This window comes from Hypanus sabinus, chromosome 10 (assembly GCF_030144855.1).
Source record: "Hypanus sabinus isolate sHypSab1 chromosome 10, sHypSab1.hap1, whole genome shotgun sequence".
Taxonomy (NCBI): Eukaryota; Metazoa; Chordata; class Chondrichthyes; order Myliobatiformes; family Dasyatidae; genus Hypanus; species Hypanus sabinus.
Genome location: NC_082715.1, coordinates 115,084,987 through 115,104,934, shown reverse-complemented (window position 1 = coordinate 115,104,934; position 19,948 = coordinate 115,084,987). Strand labels below are relative to the sequence as shown.

Here is a 19,948-nt window from a genome sequence, read left to right as displayed (position 1 = left end):
GAAATATACAAAATCTTAAGGGAGCATGACAGTGTCGAGGTTGAATATTTCCACGAGTGGAAGAATCTGAAATCAAACAAGTTTCAAGATCAGGGCCAATCATTTAAAACCAATCTATCTAGAAATTTCTCATAGTATTACAGTATGGAAGCAGGTCCTATAGCCCCACGGTCTATGCTGACCAAGATGCCCATTTGCCTTCACACGACCCTTCTAAATGTTGTTAATGCACCTGCCTCAAGCAGCTCACTCTGTATGCAAACCACCCTATTAGATCCCTCCCCTCTCACTTCAAACTTATGACTTCTCGACCTGAATTCTACAACACTGGAAAAAAAGAAAACTACATGTATTCAACCTTCCTAGACCCCTATGAATTTATGCACCTCCATAAAAATCACCCCCGATAAATGAAATCCCAGCTTGTCGACTGTTGTCCATAACTCAATCCTCTGAGTCCTCAGTAATATCCTTGTAAATATTTTCTGCACTCTTTCTAACTTAATGGCATCTTTTCTCTAGTAGAATGGCCAAAACTGAACACGATATTCCAGGTACAGCCTCATCAATGTCTTGTATAACTGCAACATAATATTCCAACTTCTATAGTGAATGCCTTGACTCATGAAGGGTAACATGCTAAAAGCCTTCTTTACCACCCTTTCTAGCTGCAATGCCACTTTTGTGTAACCATGTACTTGTATTCCTAGGAACCAGACCTACTGTCTTGATTTGTCTTCCCAAATCTCCTAAGAGAAGGAATTTTCTGATCCAATGTGCTGTAACTTGGGAAATTACATTGTCAGATGTATCTAAAGTAGAGATAGATAAATTTTTGAAAGATTAGGGACATCTGAGGGCTAAGTTAGATCAGCCATGATCATACTAATGACAGCACAGGTTTGAAGGGGCCAGTAGCCTAGTGGTACTTCTAACTGTTTGTCATACACAATCTTAGAGTCAGGAGTAAGCCATTTAGCACTGAATTAAGAATTTTCTTCACTTAGAAGTAATAAACCATTCATGTTTTCCATTCCAGAGAGTTGACAGCAGGTTCATTCAAAGCAAGGATATTTGAGGAACCAGGCAACACAGAAATAGGGCAAGAAAATCATGTAAGAGGTGGGTGATTAATAAGGAGCTTGTTGAAAGTGGAACTTGCTGAAGACTAAAGTTCTGACGTTCCTCTGGGGTTGATAATCACTTTTTTGATATACGGGTTGATGAAACGTGCAATATCTTGAGAGGTGCTTCTGTGACACAGCTGGTGGTGCAGATGCATCACAACTCCAGTTGCCGGAGTTCAGTTCTGATGTCAGGTGCTCTCTGTCTAGGTGAGCAGTGGAAATCTGGGACGGGGAGAGCTGATGGGAATGTGGGGAGAATGTGATCGGCATAAATGGTTCCCAGGATTGGGGAACTAGAAGGCAAGGATTCAAGATGAGGGGGAGAGATTTAATTGGAACCTGATGAGCAATCGTTTCATTCAAAGGTGGTCATTGTCAGTATGTGGAATGGGTTGCTGGAGGAAACGATTGCCACAGGAACATGGATAGGAAAGGTTTAGAGGGATACGAGCAAATGGGTTTAGCTCAATGGGCATATTGCTTGGCATGGCCTAATGAGGCAAAGGGCCTGAGTTCTGTACTCAATGGATCTATGTGATCAGTACTTACTGTTGCTGGTTGGTTCACATCGTTTCCTTTATCTGCCAGCTTCTCCATTTCTTTGGGGCTATTTTCAGTGACCTCTTCTGTTTCAAGTTGTTCACTTCCTTCTGAGACCAAATTCTCTGCTTCCACTTCATTACTGGGCTCTGGATCCACTTTTCCGGGTTCATTCTGAGGTTTGGAGATTGGCGCAGGCACACAAGGTTCAATACTGGGCCCAGGAGCACAGTCTCTCACACCATCAACAGTGCTGCTTTCAATGTTCACCTGCCCCACAGAACTCTCAGGGCAAGACAAAGACTTGGAGGAGCTGCACTCTGCCACACACTCCTCATCAGAACTCCCAGATCCTTCCAAATCCTCCACTCCCATCCTGCAAGGAAACAAGAACCATGAACTTTAAGTCAACTGCTTCAAGTTGTACTGTTCTGTGAAGCTTAACCAATAATAGAGGCTCTAAACACAAGACGGTCACCATAATTTCAACAGATACAATTCAATGGGGTCAGAATGTGATTGAGACTGACAATAGTTCAGAAAAAGATCATACATTAAGAGACACACACATTAGGTATGAAAGGTAAAGAAAATGAAATAGAGGGTTTCAACCTGGAAACAGGTCCTTCAACCCACCGAGTCAGTGCCAACCATCAATCACCTATTTACAATAATCTTACAATTAGTCTTTTTTAATTAATTTCCCCATTTCCTCACTCCTCTCCGAGTTCAACCAATCACAAATAGATGAAGGGAAATTTAAAACAGCCAATTTCATGGGCCAGCCTGCACGTGGTTCGGATGTGGGAGGAGACCAGAGTACCTGGGGAAACCCGAGTGGTCACAGTGCAAACTCCATGGAGAGCTCACCAGTCGCAAGGACTGAACACAGCAATCTGGCTCTGTGAGGTTGCACCACTCGATCTCAAAAACTCTTTCCACAGAATGAGATGCAGTAAGATAGGAGGCACACATGCAAAAATTGATTTATTCTTGTCATAAACCAACTCGCCATGTACCTTGGTACATGACTGTCACAGATACAGTGGAAAAACCACCAATACAGGTCAGTTCATCACATTAGTATGCTGAGGTAGTACAAGGGAAAAGCAATTAACAGAAAGCAGAATGAAGTACTAGAGTTACAGGGACACTGCAGTGCAGGTAGACAACAAGGTGCAAAGCCATAACATGGTAGAATGTGAGGTCACAAGTTCATCTTATTGTACAGGGGAACTGTTCAAGTCTTATAAATGCCAGATTGTGGGGTGGTTTGGAGAGAAGAGAAATGTCTGGGGTAAATGAGGTCTTTGATTATGTTTCTTGCAGTCACTGGCATAGAGCAGTTGCCATACCAAGTTGTGATGCATTCAGATGAAATGCTTTTTATGGTGTATCGATAAAAAGGTCAAATTTCTTTAGCTCCTGAGGAAATAGAGGCACTGATGCACTTTCTGGGCAACAAGGCTGTTCTCCATAATTTCAATGCAATGCAAGATCTGATACAGCAATAAGCAGAAAAATAAATGTCTATTTGCAGATTCTTGAATTTAATTGGAAGCAACATGTCAAGAGACTATGAGGTGACCTCATTCAAACACAGAAGACCTAATGGGACTTGACAAGATAGACACAGTACTCCACTCATAGGAGAATCATGAACAAGGGGCATAGTTATAAAATAAGGAGTAGGCAAATCTCTAGAGCTCTCTCCTGAAGTGGTGGATGCTGTATCATTGGATATATATAAGGTTGAGATAGAGAAATATTCGTCAAATCTCAGAATTAAGGGATATGGGAAACCGGCACAGAAAGGACTAGCATAAATCAGCCATGATCATATTGAATGGCAGGGCAAGCTTGAGGGGCCAAACAGCCTGCGCTTGCTCCAATATTTGTGTGTTTTTGTGTTCCTGACAACACACAATGGTATGGCTTGGTCCACAATTATTATGCCAATCGCTGTGGAAATGAAACAGGTCATTTAACTGCATTTTCTCAACTACTGATATCTAACTGATGTGTAGATCTCCATTTTATCACCACCTCTTCTTTGCAAATACTGGCATTACAATTTTTTATCTTCCATTCTGAGGGAGTTTTCAGAGAATTTATATAAATTGGGTTTGGAAAAAGAAATTACTGCAAGTTAGAGAATTCAATGTACATGTCATCAGGCTACCCAGATGAAATAGGAGTTGTTGCTCCTCCAACCCTCAAGTGGCCTCATCTTGGCAGTAGAGGAGGCCATGGGTCGACATGTCAGCATGAGAAGCAGAATTAAAATAAGTGGCCACAGAGAAATCTCACCTGTTATGATGGTAGGAGTGAAAGTGCTTGACAAAACAGCCCCCCAATCTACTTCAGGTCTCTCCTGAGTTGAGGAGGTCACAACAGAAGCACTGAATACAGTAGATAATCATGACAAACTTGCAGCTGGAAGGTCTGTTTGAGGCCCTGAATGGTGGTGAGACAGTAAGTGTATGGGCAACTGTAGCAATTGTTACACTGGTAGGGTTAAGTGCCAGGAGAAAAATCAGTGGGGAGGGACAAATGGACAGAGCGATCCCTGCGGAAAATGGACTGTGGGGTGGAGGTAAAGATGTGTTTGATGTCAGGATCCCATTGAAGATGGTGGATGTTTCAGAGAATCATGTGCTGAATGACAAGACTCATGGGCTGGTAGGTAAGAACAAGGGGAACTCTATCCCTGTTATGGTGGCAGGAAAATGGGCTGATTGCAGATGTCTGGGAAATGATAGCAACACAAGACTTTTTCTAACCTTCCCATTCTTGATTCTTTCAATCTATTTTTAAGTTTCTCACTACATTAAAGTTCATAATTTACTTCCTCTTATGAAATGTCTTGGGACTAAGAGAAAGTATTTCAGGATGTATATTGTATACAGTTCTCTGACATTACACGTACCTTTGAAACTTCTGACTGCTTTGGCCGTAATCAGAATCATTTCGGATACTCAGGCAAAACAAGTTTCCTTCAGGGGCTCCAACCTGTGGTCCATGGACCCCTTTCTTAACGGTACAGATCATGGCATAAAGTAAGGTTGGGAACCCCTGATCTAGTACATCCCTGTAACTTCTATTAGCTATTGTTGAACCACTTCCCTGATTTTTTGTGCGCTGTTTGAACTATGCATTCATTATTTGAATGTTAGTCACTGCTTGTTTACTGACACAATTTTAGAAACAATCAATATAAATTAGGTTCAGTTTTAACCTTCCTGATTTTCTAGCCTTGTTCAGTGTGGTTTATGGATACCAGTATCTTCCCATGCATTGTTCCTACCTGGGTTCATTCATTCTAAAATAGGACCACAAAGCATCTTTGCCCAAGGTGACTGCATCCTCAACAGGGCAGTGCCAAAGGAGCAAGAATCTGCCAAAGTTTGTTTTCTGCCAATTGTGGGGCTTGAATGATAAACAAATACTAAATCAGAACCAAGAGAAGCAGAGAACATGAAAGGATTTTCTCAAATGTAGTCTCACAGTTACCCCTTTCAATATGGTGTAACAGAACTCTTCCGCCATGGTTTTGCAGGGAGAACGACATTGTCCTAGGGTGAGTTTACCAGAACAATACCAAGCATGAGGGCCTGGTGATTAAGCGGAAAGAACAAAGCAGCTGGAACTTCCCTTCAACAGTGGAAGGTTAAGAAGAGATTTACAGAGTTTACCATATAACATTTACAATACAGAAACAGGACATCTCGGCCCTTATAGTCCACGTCAAACACTTACTCTCACCTAGTCCCACTGGCCTGCACTCAGCCCAAAACCCTCCATTCCTTTCCTGTCCATATACCTATCCAATTTTACTTTAAATGACAATACCAAACCTGCCTCTACCACTTCTATTGGAAGTTCATTCCACACAGCTACCACTCTGAGTAAAAAAGTTCCCCCTCGTGTTACCCCTAAACTTTTGCCCCTTAACTGTCAACTCATGTCCTCTTGTTTGAATCTCCCCTATTCTCAATGGAAAAAGCCTATCCATGTCAACTCGATCTATCCCCCTCATTATTTTAAATACCTCTATCAAGTCCCCCCTCAACCTTCTACGCTCCAAAGAATCAAGAACTGACTTGTTCAATCTTTCCCTGTAACTTAGGTGCTGAAACCCAGGTAACATTCTAGTAAATCTTCTCTGTACTCTCTCTATTTTGTTGATATCTTTCCTATAATTCGGTGACCAGAACTGTACACAATATTCCAAATTCGGCCTTACCAATGCCTTGTACAATTTTAACATTACATCCCAACTCCTATACTCAATGCTCTGATTTATAAAGGCTAGCATACCAAAAGCTTTCTTCACCACCCTATCCACATGAGATTCCACCTTCAAGGAACTATGCACCATTATTCCTAGATCACTCTGTTCTACTGCATTCTTCAATGCCCTACCATTTACTATGTATGTCCTATTTGGATTATTCCTACCAAAATGTAGCACCTCACACTTATCAGCATTAAACTCCATCTGCCATCGTTCAGCCCACTCTTCTAACTGGCCTAAATCTCTTGGCAAGCTTTGAAAACCTACTTCATTATCCACAAAGCCACCTACCTTAGTATCATCTGCATACTTACTAATCCAATTTACCACCCTATCATCCAGATTATTAATGTATATGAAAAACAACATTGGACCCAATACAGACCCAAGGCACACCACAAGTCACCGGCCTCTAACCTGACAAACAGTTATTCACCACTACTCTCTGGCATCTCCCATCCAGCCACTGTTGATCCATTTACTACTTCAATATTAATACCTAATGATTGAACCTTCCTAATTAACCTTCCATGCGGAACCTTGTCAACTTTCCTCGTAACCTCTTCAAAAAATTCAATAAGATTTGTCAAACATGACCTTCCACGCACAAATCCATGCTGACTGTTCCTAATCAGACCCTGTCTATCCAGACAATTATATATATCATCTCTAAGAATACGTTTCATTAAATTTACCCATCACTGTCGTCAAACTGACAGGCCTATAATTGTTAGGTTTACTCTTAGAACCCTTTTTAAACAATGGAACCACATGAGCAATATGCCAATCCTCTGGCACCATCCCCGTTTCTAATGACATTTGAAATATTTCTTTCAGAGCCCCTGCTAATTCTACACCAACTTCCCTCAAGGTCCTAGGGAATATCCTGACAGGATCCAGAGACTTACCCACTTTTATATTCCTTAAAAGCGCCAGTACTTCCTCCTCTTTAATTGTCATAGTTTCCATAACTTCCCTACTTGTTTCCCTTACCTTACACAATTCAACATCCTTCTCCTTAGCGAATACCAAAGAAAAGAAATTGTTCAAAATCTTCCCCATCTCTTTCGGCTCCACACATAGCTGTTCACTCTGATTTTCTAAGGGACCAATTTTATCCCTCACTATCCTTTTGCTATTAATATAACCGCAGAAACACTTCGGATTTATTTTCACCTTACTTGCCAAAGCAACCTCGTATCTTCTTTTAGCTTTTCTAATTTCTTTCTTAAGGTTCTTCTTACATTCTTTATATTCCTTGAGCACCTCATTTACTCTATGCTGCCTATATTTATTGTAGATATCTCTCTTTTTCCTAACCATGTTTCCAATATCCCTTGAAAACCATAGCTCGCTCAAACTTTTAACCTTTCCTTTCAACCTAACAGGAACATAAAGATTCTGTACCCTCAAAATTTCACCTTTAAATTACCTCCATTTCTCTATTACATCCTTCCCATAATTATCCCAATCCACTCCTATATCCTTTTGCATCTCCTCAAAGTTAGTATTTCTCCAATCAAAAATCTCAACCCTGGCTCCAGTCCTATCCTTCTCCATAATTATATTGAAACTAATGGTATTCTGATAACTGGACCCAAAGTGCTCCCCAACACATACCTCCGTCACCTGACCTATTTCATTCCCTAACAGGAGATCCAACACTGCCCCTTCTCTAGTTGGTACCTCTATGTATTGCTGCAAAAAACTATCCTGCACACATTTTACAAACCATCCATCCCTTTTACAGAATGGGCTTCCCAGTCTATGTGTGGAAAATTGAAATCTCCCACAATCACAACCCTGTGCTTACTACAATATCAGCTATCTCCTTGCAAATTTGCTACTCCAATTCTTGCTCCCCATTAGGTGGTCTATAATACACCCCTGTAAGTATCAGTACACCTTTCCCATTCCTCAATTCCACCCAAATAGTCTCCCTAGACGAGCCTTCTAATCTATCCTGCCAGAGCACCGCTGTAATATTTTCTCTGATAAGCAACGCAACACCTCCCCCTCTTGTCCCTCCGATTCTACCACACCTGAGGCAACGAAATCCAAGAATATTTAGTTGCCAATCACACCCCTCCTGAAACTATGTTTCACTAATAACTACAACATCATATTTCCAGGTATCAATCCATGATTTTTTTTTCAAAAAGTTTTTCCAAATTATGATGCCTTTGTTAGAGAAAACAAGGACAGTGGACTTGTAAGCACAGGTTTAAGATAGTTACAAAAACTAGAGGGAAATAAGGAGAAATTTGTTTAAAAAGGATGAGAATTTAGATCTGGATTACAATATCGAGATTGAGGAAGAATTAGTTCCAATAGGATATCCAAAAGACAACTATAAATTAAAGATTAACTTATAGTCTTATGGGGTAAAAAGTGGATTTCAGAATAAATACGACAAATCTCTCAAAACGACTCCACAAATACAATAGAATGAATCGCAGTCTTTGTTGCTACAAGATTCACTAAGCTGCTAGAGAAAATGGTAGCTATGGGCACAAGTACAAAGTTCAAAGGACATTTACACAGGTAGCCAGATCAAAACGAGGGATATGAGTCAAACACAGCAAGTAGGACTAGTTAAGGAAGAGTACATGAATGGCATAGATTAGTTGAGATGAATGACCTGCTTCTTCTCTATGACTCTCCACGACCCTGTAAAATATCATAGCAGCACCCTGCTGCTTCAGCTTACTATGCTAAACAGCACAGAGGTGTGTGGCAAATAAATCTCTGTACATATGACACAACTCGAGGGCTGGGATCGCCATGCCCCCCTCTCTCCAAAACTGGAGAAAAGCTGGATGCAACAAAGTTGAGGACATTCACAGCGCCATTGATATCAAGGAGAAAATTGTCAAATAGTATCAGCAAACAACAAGTATTGCACACAAAATGACAAAACCAAGCTGAGAATAAGTCTTTCCTTACCAGAGACATCTTTTCTTCCCTTCTGTGGCCACCTTGTGCACGTCTGGATGTGCACGTTTTTGACTTCCACTCTCCACTGCCACCACATCACTTGACGATGCTTGTAAACCTCAAGAGAAATACAAAATTTAAAGATACCTCACACAATGCCAGTGCCAGTCCAAGACATGGAAAATAGTGCAGCCAATTTGCAAACAGAAATATTCCAGAGCAAGAGTAGGCAAAGGTAACTATACCTTTAAGCACAGAGTCCTCCAGTCGCTCCGACATTTCGTCCAGCTGCTGCTCATACTGTGGGTCAGTGAAGTAGTGCTTGGGCTCAGCGAGCCTGCGCTGCAATCGTTCCAGTCGCCTCTGCTCTTTCTCTGTCTCCCGCTCTGCCTGCTTCTTTATCCATTCAGCCATTCTGCACAGAAGCAGAAGCAGTCAATAACAGGCTGTTCAGCTTCCATCTTTATAGATGGTCAAGTTCCTTTTGCCCATAAGTTGAAAATATACACAAGTATCACTCAACTTGGTTGGACTTTTGAATTTAACAATATTATGTGAATGCGTTCATATCTACCATATCTGTGAGCAGCTTTCATAACCCAAGGACAAGCTGTACACAATTATCAACTTATCAACTGTCAACTTCAAGTTATCAACTATCACTTCAACAGAGTTATAGCAGATTTCCTGTCTCACTCTCCTCTTCTGCTTTTTCCTCAGTCAGGTAGACAGTAATGTAGCAAAGCTGCTTAACAACGAGCAATAAACACTGTAAACTTCGGAGAAAAGCCTATGTTTCTCATTACTTGGATAACCAAGAGCAATTCATAGCAACCTGAAGTGTTAACTCATTTATTTCTTCACCACAGCAAACATGAAACTAATTACCATGCAGCAAGCTCCTACAAACAGCAGTGCAGTAATGACTAAATAACATTTATGCTGATGTCCATGTGACCAAGGGATCTTCACAGAAGAAAGGCATTGGTTTAATGACCTATTAAACACTGTCATTCCACAGTGTTGTACTGGCTCGTACCCTGAGATATGTCAATTGCAGAGTGTGAGGTTCTGACTTCAACTCAAGATGCTGGAGGAATTTAACATAGCATCTCTGGAAGGGAATAAACTAGAGGTCACCAACCTTTTTTTGCACCGCAGACCAGTTTAATTTTGACAACATTCTTGCGGACCGGCTTGGGGGGGGGGGGCGGTGTTAATCACGACCGGAATACAGCAATACTCGAAGGAGGTTCCTTATGCCCAGACTATTCCGCAATTTAGTTTTCGTGGCTCTCACCACTTGCTTCTGTCCCGCTTGCTCACATTTTTTTTACTCAAAAAACTCAAATGGCTTGTCTTCAAGTGCAGGGTGCTTGCGCACAAGGTACTGAAGCAGTTTCGAGGGCTTCATTGCCTCATTAGACAGCCTCCCGCCTGCCTGCCGCCTTGGCCAGATGTGGTTGGTTGTGGGTGGGGTGAGGTCCTCATACCGGGGCCACGGCTGTCACAGTCCGGAGACAGCGACCGACTGACCAAGCGAGGAATGCAACAGGGCGTGTGCCCCCCCCCCCCCCCTTGTAGGTAAGTAGGATCTATTGGCCAGCAAAATTTTGGCTCGAGGGATGACTTTCAGTAGATCGCAGTGAGGTAGCTGCTCTGCTACTTACAAAATCCTGAGCTCAAATTAGGTCGTCTGCGAACATTTTAGCACTGAGTTCCCTACGAACACTCGGTGTGGTGAACAGGTTTAGAGGCAGCGCCCATCTGTCCGCGCTCCGGGCCAGTAATAATGGCACTTCTCACTGGCCACGCGAGGCGGCCGGTTACCTGAGGCCAACCAGTGATCCCTGGCGAGAGGGTATCACTGCGTTTAGGCGACTGATTACCTTGCATGCGTTCAAGCTCAACAGTGGGCGTGACAGGGAATGAGGAAAGGTGCAGCTGACTCACATCGTTTCCTCGCGGCCCGGTGGTTGAGGACCACTGGAATAAACTATTGATGTTTCAGGTCAAGACCTTTCATTTTGTGTATGTTGTTCTGGATTGCCAGCATCTGCAGAATCTCTTGCGATTCTGCCTCAGAAGAGTGCTACTAGAGGACAACAATGACTGAGTTTAGTCAACTCATATCAGTCAGTGTTGCCCAAAGAACCATAAATGTTGGAAATCAATTCTGATGAAAAGTCTTCCATCTGAAGTATCAGTTTCTTATTCTACAAATGCAGACTACTTCCAGAATTTTTGTACTTCCAGGCAAGTACATCAGCAGTTCAATTCATGGATATTCATCTTGATTAGTTGACAAAAAGCAGTTAATCAGTTCACTAGATGAACTCCACTTGTACTCCTTCCCAAACCTTTTCAACAGCTGTTCACTGCTCAGTGACACAAGATGTCATCGCAATAAGCTAAGTTATCTGCTTTCTCCTCCACCCAAGTATCTTCAGCTGTGAGAACTTCCTGTCAATGCATGTAAAATCAACCAGCAGGGTGCCACTTCAAGGCCAGTCAGTTCACATGAATGGACAGGAAATGGCAAGCTTATCTTACCCTCCTGTCACGGTATCATCAATGGAGTCCTCCCCTTGTCTAAGATGGCTCTTTCATGTCTGGCAGAACTGTCACAGAGGAAATCTGGGCTACCAGATTCAAGAACAGCTTCTTTCCCACTGCAGACTCCCGAACCAATCATCTCTTTCACACCCCTTTCCTGGTGGTGCTACCACTCTCTGGCTTCCCTCTCTCTCAGCTAATCTATTGTCACTTCAGCATTTCTTTATGTACTACAATCCCTGTCATTTTGCATTCATTGTCATATTTGTTATCATTTATAACATTTAGTCTCTGAACATATAAGCAAGCAAATTCATCACACTGTGCGTATAAATGACAACGAACTAATCTGCATCTTAGACTAACAATGAGAGCAAACTCTCAACAGAAAACCTTACGCTTTTTCATGGTTTACATCCCGCAGCCTTCTTCCACTCAAATCTCGGCATGCCTCTCGATTTGTAGTTTTCTCAATCTGCGCTCCGAGTGCACGAAGCATTGACCCGAAACCTGCAGAGTGGCAAAGACCGAAAATGTTATAAAAGCTAAAGGTCCTACTGTTACTCACATTGCAATTCAATCAGTTAAAGATTTACATCACTGCTGGAGATGAGCCGGCCCATTATAGCCAAAAAAGAACTACTCATAAACAAGAGAAAATCTGCAGAAGCTGGAAATCCGAACAACACACTCATTATGCTGGAGGAACTCAGCAGACCAGGCAGCATCCATGGAAAAGAGTATAGTCGATGTTTTGGACTGAGACCCTTCATTGATGAAGGGGCTTGGCCCAAAACGTCAATTGCTTACCCTTTTCCATAGGTGCTGCCTGGCTGCTGAGTTCCTCCAGCATAACTTGTGTGTTATTCAGCCCAATCCCATTTCCGAACTGAGTTGGTAACCCAATAGTTTCACTCCTCTTCCAGATGTGCATTTCTGCCTCCACCTAGCTTTCAAGCAGAGAGTTTTAGATCACCACCTTCTTGTGAAATCATTTCCATTAACATTCCTCATTATGTCTTTCAATTACTTTAAATCTGGACTTGTTAATTGACTGCGACATCAAGGGAAATGTGAGGAATATGTCTTTCTGTTCATAACTAAAGCTCCTCAGCTCCTGGGAACATTCCTATAACTCCCTCTGTACCGTCTCTCATGTTTCCAGTGGTTCAGAAAATCCAGCATGATCTCACTGTTCTTGTATTCTTTGCCATGGCTAGAAAGAGAAACACCTCTTACTTTAATGACCCCATTTACCTTTTGTATTATCACCAGGGACAAATGAACTCCAGAACTCTGCCTGTGTATTCTCTGGCTTTGCTTGCATCCGATAAATACATTTACACTGAACTCCAGTTGCCACTTGTCTACCTATCTACTGACATCATCCTACAATGTCCACGTTCCTTTTAATTATTAACCATATACCCAATTTTGGGACCATCTATAAACTCCTTTCTCATTGCTCCCACAGCTAAGTCTAACTCGTAATGTGGAACATAGTAGAACATAGGACAGCACAGGATCAAGCCTTCTGTGCTGACCATGATAAAAGTGTTTCTTTGACTGGTGGTCGATCCACTTTACTGCTCTGCTTTCTGTCACTGACACAATTTTTTTTAACCCAAATGGGTCTTACCCATTGGGTCTTTACAATATGATATGCAAAACCTTGAAAAAAACTAAAGTGTACTCACCAAAATGTGTATCCTTATTACCTTTAAAATAAGGTATTGTCAAGCTATGACGGTCCCTTGGCTAACTGCTCTTTATCAACATCAGTTCATTAAATGGTGATTTATGCTTTAACTAGAAGACATTCATGCCCACAATGTGAACAACAGTCATACCAGAGCAAAACAGGCCCTTCAGCCCAACTCATCTATGCCAACCAAACTAGTTCCATTTGCCTACATTTGTGTGGCCCATGTGCCTCTAAATCTTTCCTTTCCAAATGTCATTATCGTACCTGCCTCAGCCACACCCACTGGCAGCTCACTCCATTCACCCACACACAACCCTTTGTGGGAAAATGCTGGCCTTTTTAAATCTTTCCTGTGCCACTTTAAACATATTCCCTCAAGGTTTGGGTTCCCTTCCCCCGGCAGAAAGTCTGCCTGCATTCATTCTATCTTTACCTCTCATGATTTTATACACCTCTACAAGGACACCACTTAATCCCCTACGCTCCAAGGAATTAAACCCCAGCCTGCTCAATATTGCACTTTTACTCAGGGCTTTGAGTCCTGCAACTAGAAGACAATATGCTGAAGATATGATGAGATTTACTCAATCTATTGCTCCCCCCACTTCTTACATAACTGCTCCCCCTCAGCAGTGTGTGTGCTCTGCCAAAATCTACAGCAAAAGCATTTAGAAAATGGTGGTCAGGGCCTCCTCTGTTTTTGCCATTGCTCTTTTTAAGCAATAAGGCAATAGAATTGGGTGCAGTTATACAAGAAATAATACAATGACCTTACATATCACACAAGATACTTGTAGTCTCTTAAGAGCAGCTAGTGCTTCATATCTGGCATAGCCAGACCAAATACTCGCGCAGTTCAGAGATTAAATCAGATGAAATTCCAAAGGATGAGTATCAAGTTTAGACAGGAGAGGATATTATCATTGCATTCTCCCCCACCCCATCACTTTAATGCAATTATTTCTATGGAGTCACAAGACCTCACCACTCACAAGAACAGTGGCACTAATGCAAACAGCAGACCCTCCTATTTTACCTCCTTTTCCTCCGACCAGTCTCGGTTCCACACTGTAAACCGCTCCATCATGAAGGTGTCCATCTTCAGTAACCAGCTTTCCATTACATTTTAGGTAAATATCGGCAGCAGGGAAGCCCTATATTCAGAGAGTATAGGTGGAATAAATCACATTTGGCTGAGTCCATACATACTCTTCACTTTGCTGATAACATACACACATTTATTGCAGAGGACACAAAACCAATAGGATGGGGAGGTGCAGGGGAGGGGGCGGGTGCACAGAACATGGATCAGAGACACTGGGAGGGGAGACAGAATGAGGGCACAAGATTAAACAAAAGAAAAATCGAGGGTCAGGTAGGATGTAAAACTGTGAGGATGCTGTTAAAATATTTGAATGAGAACTCCTTGGTTAATAACAAACAATCTGCAGAAGGAATTCAGCAGGTCAAACAGGATCTATAGGAGGAAAGGAATTGTCAAAGTTTCGGTTGAAACCCCACACAGGACTCCAAGATCCTGTTGCAGTGTGTTAAGAAGTTAGCATCTCGTAGGCCTCTTGTGACCCTGGCTATTTTGTAAGGCTCATAGCAGCTAAGACTTTGAAAAAAAAGCACAGAAGCACAAATGTTTTCTTATAAGATAAGCTGAGCGGGTGACATCATCTTTGGTATGTGGCCTGTGTTTAACTTCAGTTCTTGCTTAGAGTAACTTGTACCATTGCTCGACTAATCGCTGTGAGAGACATACTCTGCTTTGTACTCACTCTGGCAGCTGCAAGATAAGCATAAAAAGGAGTGGCTATTTCAAGGGCAGGAGGCTTTGAATGGTAAGCCTGTGCCTGTCTGTATCCAGGCAGAGTGGCATTTAAAACTGTTACACGAAAAATTTATGATTGATAAAGTTAACAATTCTCATCTGTACAGAAACTAAGGGGATGAACCCACATGTATCTGTGTACGTGACTGCATGGTATAAAAAGAACTGTATTTGCTTCAGAGGCGGGAGACCTCCGGAGCAGCCTCCCAGAGAGTGCTTAAGGAGGCTTCTCTTGGGTAACTTGCTAATAAAGAGTTAAAGTTCCATTCACCGTAGTATGTGGTGTCTTTGCATCAGGTAGATCGAAAGAAGTTTACAGCAGTAGGATTTGGACCCAAAACTTACAATTACTATTAGGCTGCATATCCTTGAGACATCCCATGTCAGGGCTACACTTCACTGGGAAAATTCATTTCCCACAAGATAGTATACATAAGGCTCGCATACTCAAGTTGTTTTAATTGATAAAACCTTTGCTATAAAAGGAAAGGGACATATTGCATCGCACAGCAGATATTTTGGACATTAAAATTGTGGGCCACTATTCCATTACTATGGGTTGGATGAGATATTAAACTGAACCTCTAATGCTACCTGAAGCATTTAAGAAACATCTATACGCACAACTGCGTGCTGAGACAAGTAACAGGCCTGGCTATGAACACACCGAGCTTGCAAATGGAGAGCATCAATCTGAAATAGCACTGCTTCTTGCTCCACAGATGCTGTCTGACCTATTGAGTATTTTGCTGTTTACAGAAACTTGCTGTACATAAATAAATACATATTGTACAACCGCTTGAAACACAGGAGTTAAAATAGTTCATTGGCTGTAAAGTTGTGGGACAGTCAGAGGGAAGATTCTTTACAAACAAGTCTTTTGACACCTCCAATCTCTCCAGCACTCTGCTCACCTCTCCTTTGGTCTCTGTGTCTCTCAGAGCTTTGATGCTCTCCCTTCCCACAGGTCACAGACCTGTTCCTAGACACCATGTTCACACGGCCCGAGAGCCAATAAACACAGGGGTTGGCTCTCCTCCCTTCACTGCTAACCCGGAACATTAGAAGCAGGGAGCTGGAGTCCTTTGAAACTGTTTCATCACCCAACATTAGTGCCATATTCTTGCATCATTAATTCCCTGGTATTCAAAACTCTGTTGATATATTTGAATGATCTGTGACAGAGAATTTGAAGATTAAATGTATCGTGAACAGCCTATCCCATATTTGGAGAACTCCTCCAATCGCCTTGTATACAGGTTAAACTACCCACGAATATTTTACACATCAATGAGTCATACAATCATTCACCAGCAAAATAGTCCCTTCGGCCCACTATGTTTATGCTGACCATTTTCCACTTAACTGTAGTAATCCCATTTACTAGCATTTAAAATGCAGCCTGCCAGGTCCCTTGGCGATGCAAATGCTCAGCCAAATACTTGTTAAATATTGTGAGAATGCCTGCCTCCGTCACTTTCTCAGTGTATTCATGACAGCAATCCCCTTCTGGGGAAACCAGTCAATCCTCACGTACAGTGATGTTGCTGGGACTGGAGTCTTCAGTTGAGGAAAAAGTGGCAGGCTGCAACAGCTTTGACAGGAGCACAGGAGGCTGAAGGGCGACCTTTCAGGGGTTTACATATCAGAAGGGCATCAGTAAGATGGTAGGTGTATGACTGAGCAACCAGAGGAAGTAATGGAGGTGGGCAGAAATACAATATTTGAAAGAATTTTGAGCAGGTTCATGGATGTGTGGGAAAGATTTTTGAAGGATCAAATGCAGCCAAATGGGAGGAACGTAGATTTGCCCTTGGTGCGAGGTGTTCGACCTGAAATGTTAATTAATTTTCTCCCACAGGAGTTGCTCAACCTGCTGAGTTCCTCCAGCAGAGTGGTTTGTTGCTTCAAACTCCAAGAGATCGGTCAAACTTGACTTTTCTTTCCTCGGTATTACGGCATAGAACCACACAGAAGTAGGCCACATCCATGTCCTCCCTTTTTCCCCACCTAAACCCACTCTCATTTTCCCACAATGGAACTGTACAGTCCCAAAGACCACTCAGCCCACAATGCTGTACTGATCTTAATTTACAATAAATGCCCTCTTCCAGTGCATCAGTCACATCCCTCCAGGTGTCCATCTAAAAGCCTCAAACTCCAAACTGCCTGCTTCCACTACTACCCACAATGACCCATTTCGGGCACCTACTGCTGCAGAAACAAACACTTGTGAGGCACTTCTGTCTACAGCTTGTACAGTTAGGTACCTAAATGGCTTTTAATCATAGTGATTGTACCTGATCTCACCATCTCCTCTAGCAACGAATTCTAGATAATAACCTCTCTCTGTTTTTGAGGAAAAAACTTGCTTCTCAAAATTTTTTTAAACTCCTTCATCTCACCCTAAGCCAGTGTCCTCTTGCTTCTGATACCCCGACCGGTGAAGAAAGATTTTATATTCTCTGTATCATACTAATACTCTGATTCACGGCCTATAACCAACCACCACCTTGTGCAGCTAGATGCTGCTGGGGCTCCCTGGTTGTCCCCGAACCAAAATTCACCCCAACACCCGCTGCCCCTCCTCGTTCCCGGCCGCTGACACCCTAAACACCTCAAGCTCGAATCCTAGGCCCCATCCCACGCTGCTCACTCACTTGTTGGTTGAGGCGCAGCTTCAGCTCCCGGCTGGAAGAGCCAGGCGGCAGCGTTAGAGCCACTAGGCCGGTTCCCCAACCGCGCACCCACACCTCCATGACAGGCCCGATCGACGCGCAGGCGCAGCCGCACAATGACGGCAGAGACGTTACAGCGCAGGCGCACCCGCGCAGAGCCGACAGCGCAAGGCGAATGCCCATGTGTAAATAATGGCAACGGGCGTGAAACAGTGCAGTGTCTGATCTGACATTGACGCGTACTGCCGACGTCGTTCACATGACTTCGCGGAACAACACGTCACGTGACACGGGTGACATTGCGCGGGAAAGGCTTTATTTCCCGCGCGGCAGGGAGATGAGCTTGATTTGTTAGAAAGGGACTGGGAACTTGTTCCAAACTTACAGCACAAAGCTAGTACTAGAAAATTGAAATAAAAGCAAGGAAATGTTGTAAGTCAAGCAGTAGATGCTTTTTGCATTCTATACATCTTGCTAGTCTGAGACTGTATGAAGCAAAGCTAGTAAATATGGTTTGTTTTATATTCATACTAAATACACCAACATCTTTCAATGCTGTAAAGATGAATGTAATAAAAAGGAATTGGAAAATGATCTTAGCCAGCATCTGTGACGAGGGTTAATGTTCTACAACCAGCAGAGGTTGAAGATAAATACATAGTTTATGCAAGGCAACATACATGGAGAGAGAAAGATAACTTGTCAGAACTAAAAAAGAGACTTTAAGCTTCAGAGAAAGAGGCAGGATGCCTGGATGGAACAAAAGATTAGACCCAGGTGTCTGGTGCTGTGAGCCAGACTCTACCAGATGCACCAGCATTATGACTCAGAATAGAAAGCTGAGTAAGGTGGGGTATGGCTGTTCATTATGAAAATTTGCCCTTACGGAATTCACAAATCACTACCTAATAATTTGAAATACAGAATAAAATTCACTCTTACTGAATTTACATGGGGTAAAATGTAAGCAAATGTAAAGCGTATTTTGACAGTGTAGATTTGCTTTCTGGAGAATTGTTTTCTAGGAATTTCCTCAGATGAATCGTGATGATATGGGTTGTAGACTGAGAACTGGGTGGCATTTTGGGACAGTGTAGACACATTGGGCTGAACAACTGCCTTCAGTACAATGACTAACGAGAAGTTGGTTTATTATTGTGGAACGTCAGCAGTGAAACCTACCGAGATAGGGTTTGCATTCCGTCCTCCCCAATCAGTGTATCGAGGTAGTGATGCAGTCACAGGGGAAGGGGAAAGGGCAGTGCAGGCTGGCAAATAAAGTGCAAGGGCAACGACCAGATTGAGAGAGTGACTGAGAGTTCATCCTAACCCCATGAGAGTCTTAGCACAGCGGGGTAGAAGCTGTCCCAGTGCCTGGTGGTATGTGTAACCAGGTTTTGTTATTTCTGCCCAATGGGGGGGAGGGAGATGAGTGAATAACTGGGCTGGGAGGGGTCCTTGATTATTCTGGCTGCTTTACAGAAGCAATGAACATTGTAGACATAGTCCGTGGAGAGGAGGCTGGTTTTCACGAAATGCTGAGTGGTGTCCAGAACTCTCTGTAGCTTCTTGCTAATAATAATTTCCTTTCTATAAGATCTTTATGGCATATATTGCATTGACCTAAGCCTTAATGTCTTTTCCAAATGAGAATCTTGTGCATAAATGAACAAACCTTCCTAACCACCAGCTGTCAGGTAGTTCAACTTTGGTCTTCCTAAATATTAAATTTAAAACTTTTATATCTTATTCCAAGTCCCTCCTTATTCATTTCCTCCTTTAGTTCCCGTCGCTGTGCTCCAGCCTGTCTCTTAGGCCCAGTAAAGGAAAGTTATAAATTCCCAAGGAAGCTTAATTAAGAGAACTAGCATCGGATCAATGGGCAGAATGCTTTCCTAGTTGTGAGGGAATACTTGACCGGGGGATGTTTCCTCTTGTGGGAAGAGATAGAACAAGAAGTCAGGGGTGGGGGTGAGCAAAGGGTCGGCAACGAAGAAAAAGATGAGATGACGGGTTTTTAAGAAATCACCCGGCTGTGAGGGCAGTCAGGAATGGGCTTTGAACATCCCCACCCTGAAGAGTAAATGTAACAGCGTGCAGCTCAAACAGAGAGGGGACAGCCTAGCGCTCCGTTTCCAGGGAGTGAGGTTGTGCAGACGGGAGGGGGGAGTCATGAGAGAACTTTCCGATTAGATTTAACGAAAGTCCAGAACTAAACAGCGGTGGGGCTGATGAAACTGCTGTCTCATGGCTCTGGCGACCCAGAATCAA

The 19,948-nt window shown here is 42.8% G+C and overlaps 1 protein-coding gene across 2 annotated transcripts in view; it reads right to left on the bottom strand.

Moving 5' to 3' along the window:
• The window catches only part of sde2 (SDE2 telomere maintenance homolog (S. pombe)), a 48,675-nt gene extending 30,800 nt beyond the window's left edge, over window positions 1-17,875 (bottom strand). For both annotated transcript variants that reach the window (XR_009514450.1, XM_059982725.1), the window contains exons 1-6: window positions 17,660-17,875; window positions 14,199-14,316; window positions 11,856-11,967; window positions 9,147-9,316; window positions 8,911-9,019; window positions 1,677-2,043 (exon numbers count right to left, since the gene is read on the bottom strand). Coding sequence is in view for 1 of the 2 variants with exons in the window: in XM_059982725.1 (XP_059838708.1) it covers window positions 1,677-2,043; window positions 8,911-9,019; window positions 9,147-9,316; window positions 11,856-11,967; window positions 14,199-14,316; window positions 17,660-17,860 (1,077 nt within the window). In the remaining variant the exon portion in view is untranslated. The remainder of the gene's footprint in view (window positions 1-1,676; window positions 2,044-8,910; window positions 9,020-9,146; window positions 9,317-11,855; window positions 11,968-14,198; window positions 14,317-17,659) is intronic.
• Window positions 17,876-19,948: the final 2,073 nt, after the last annotated feature.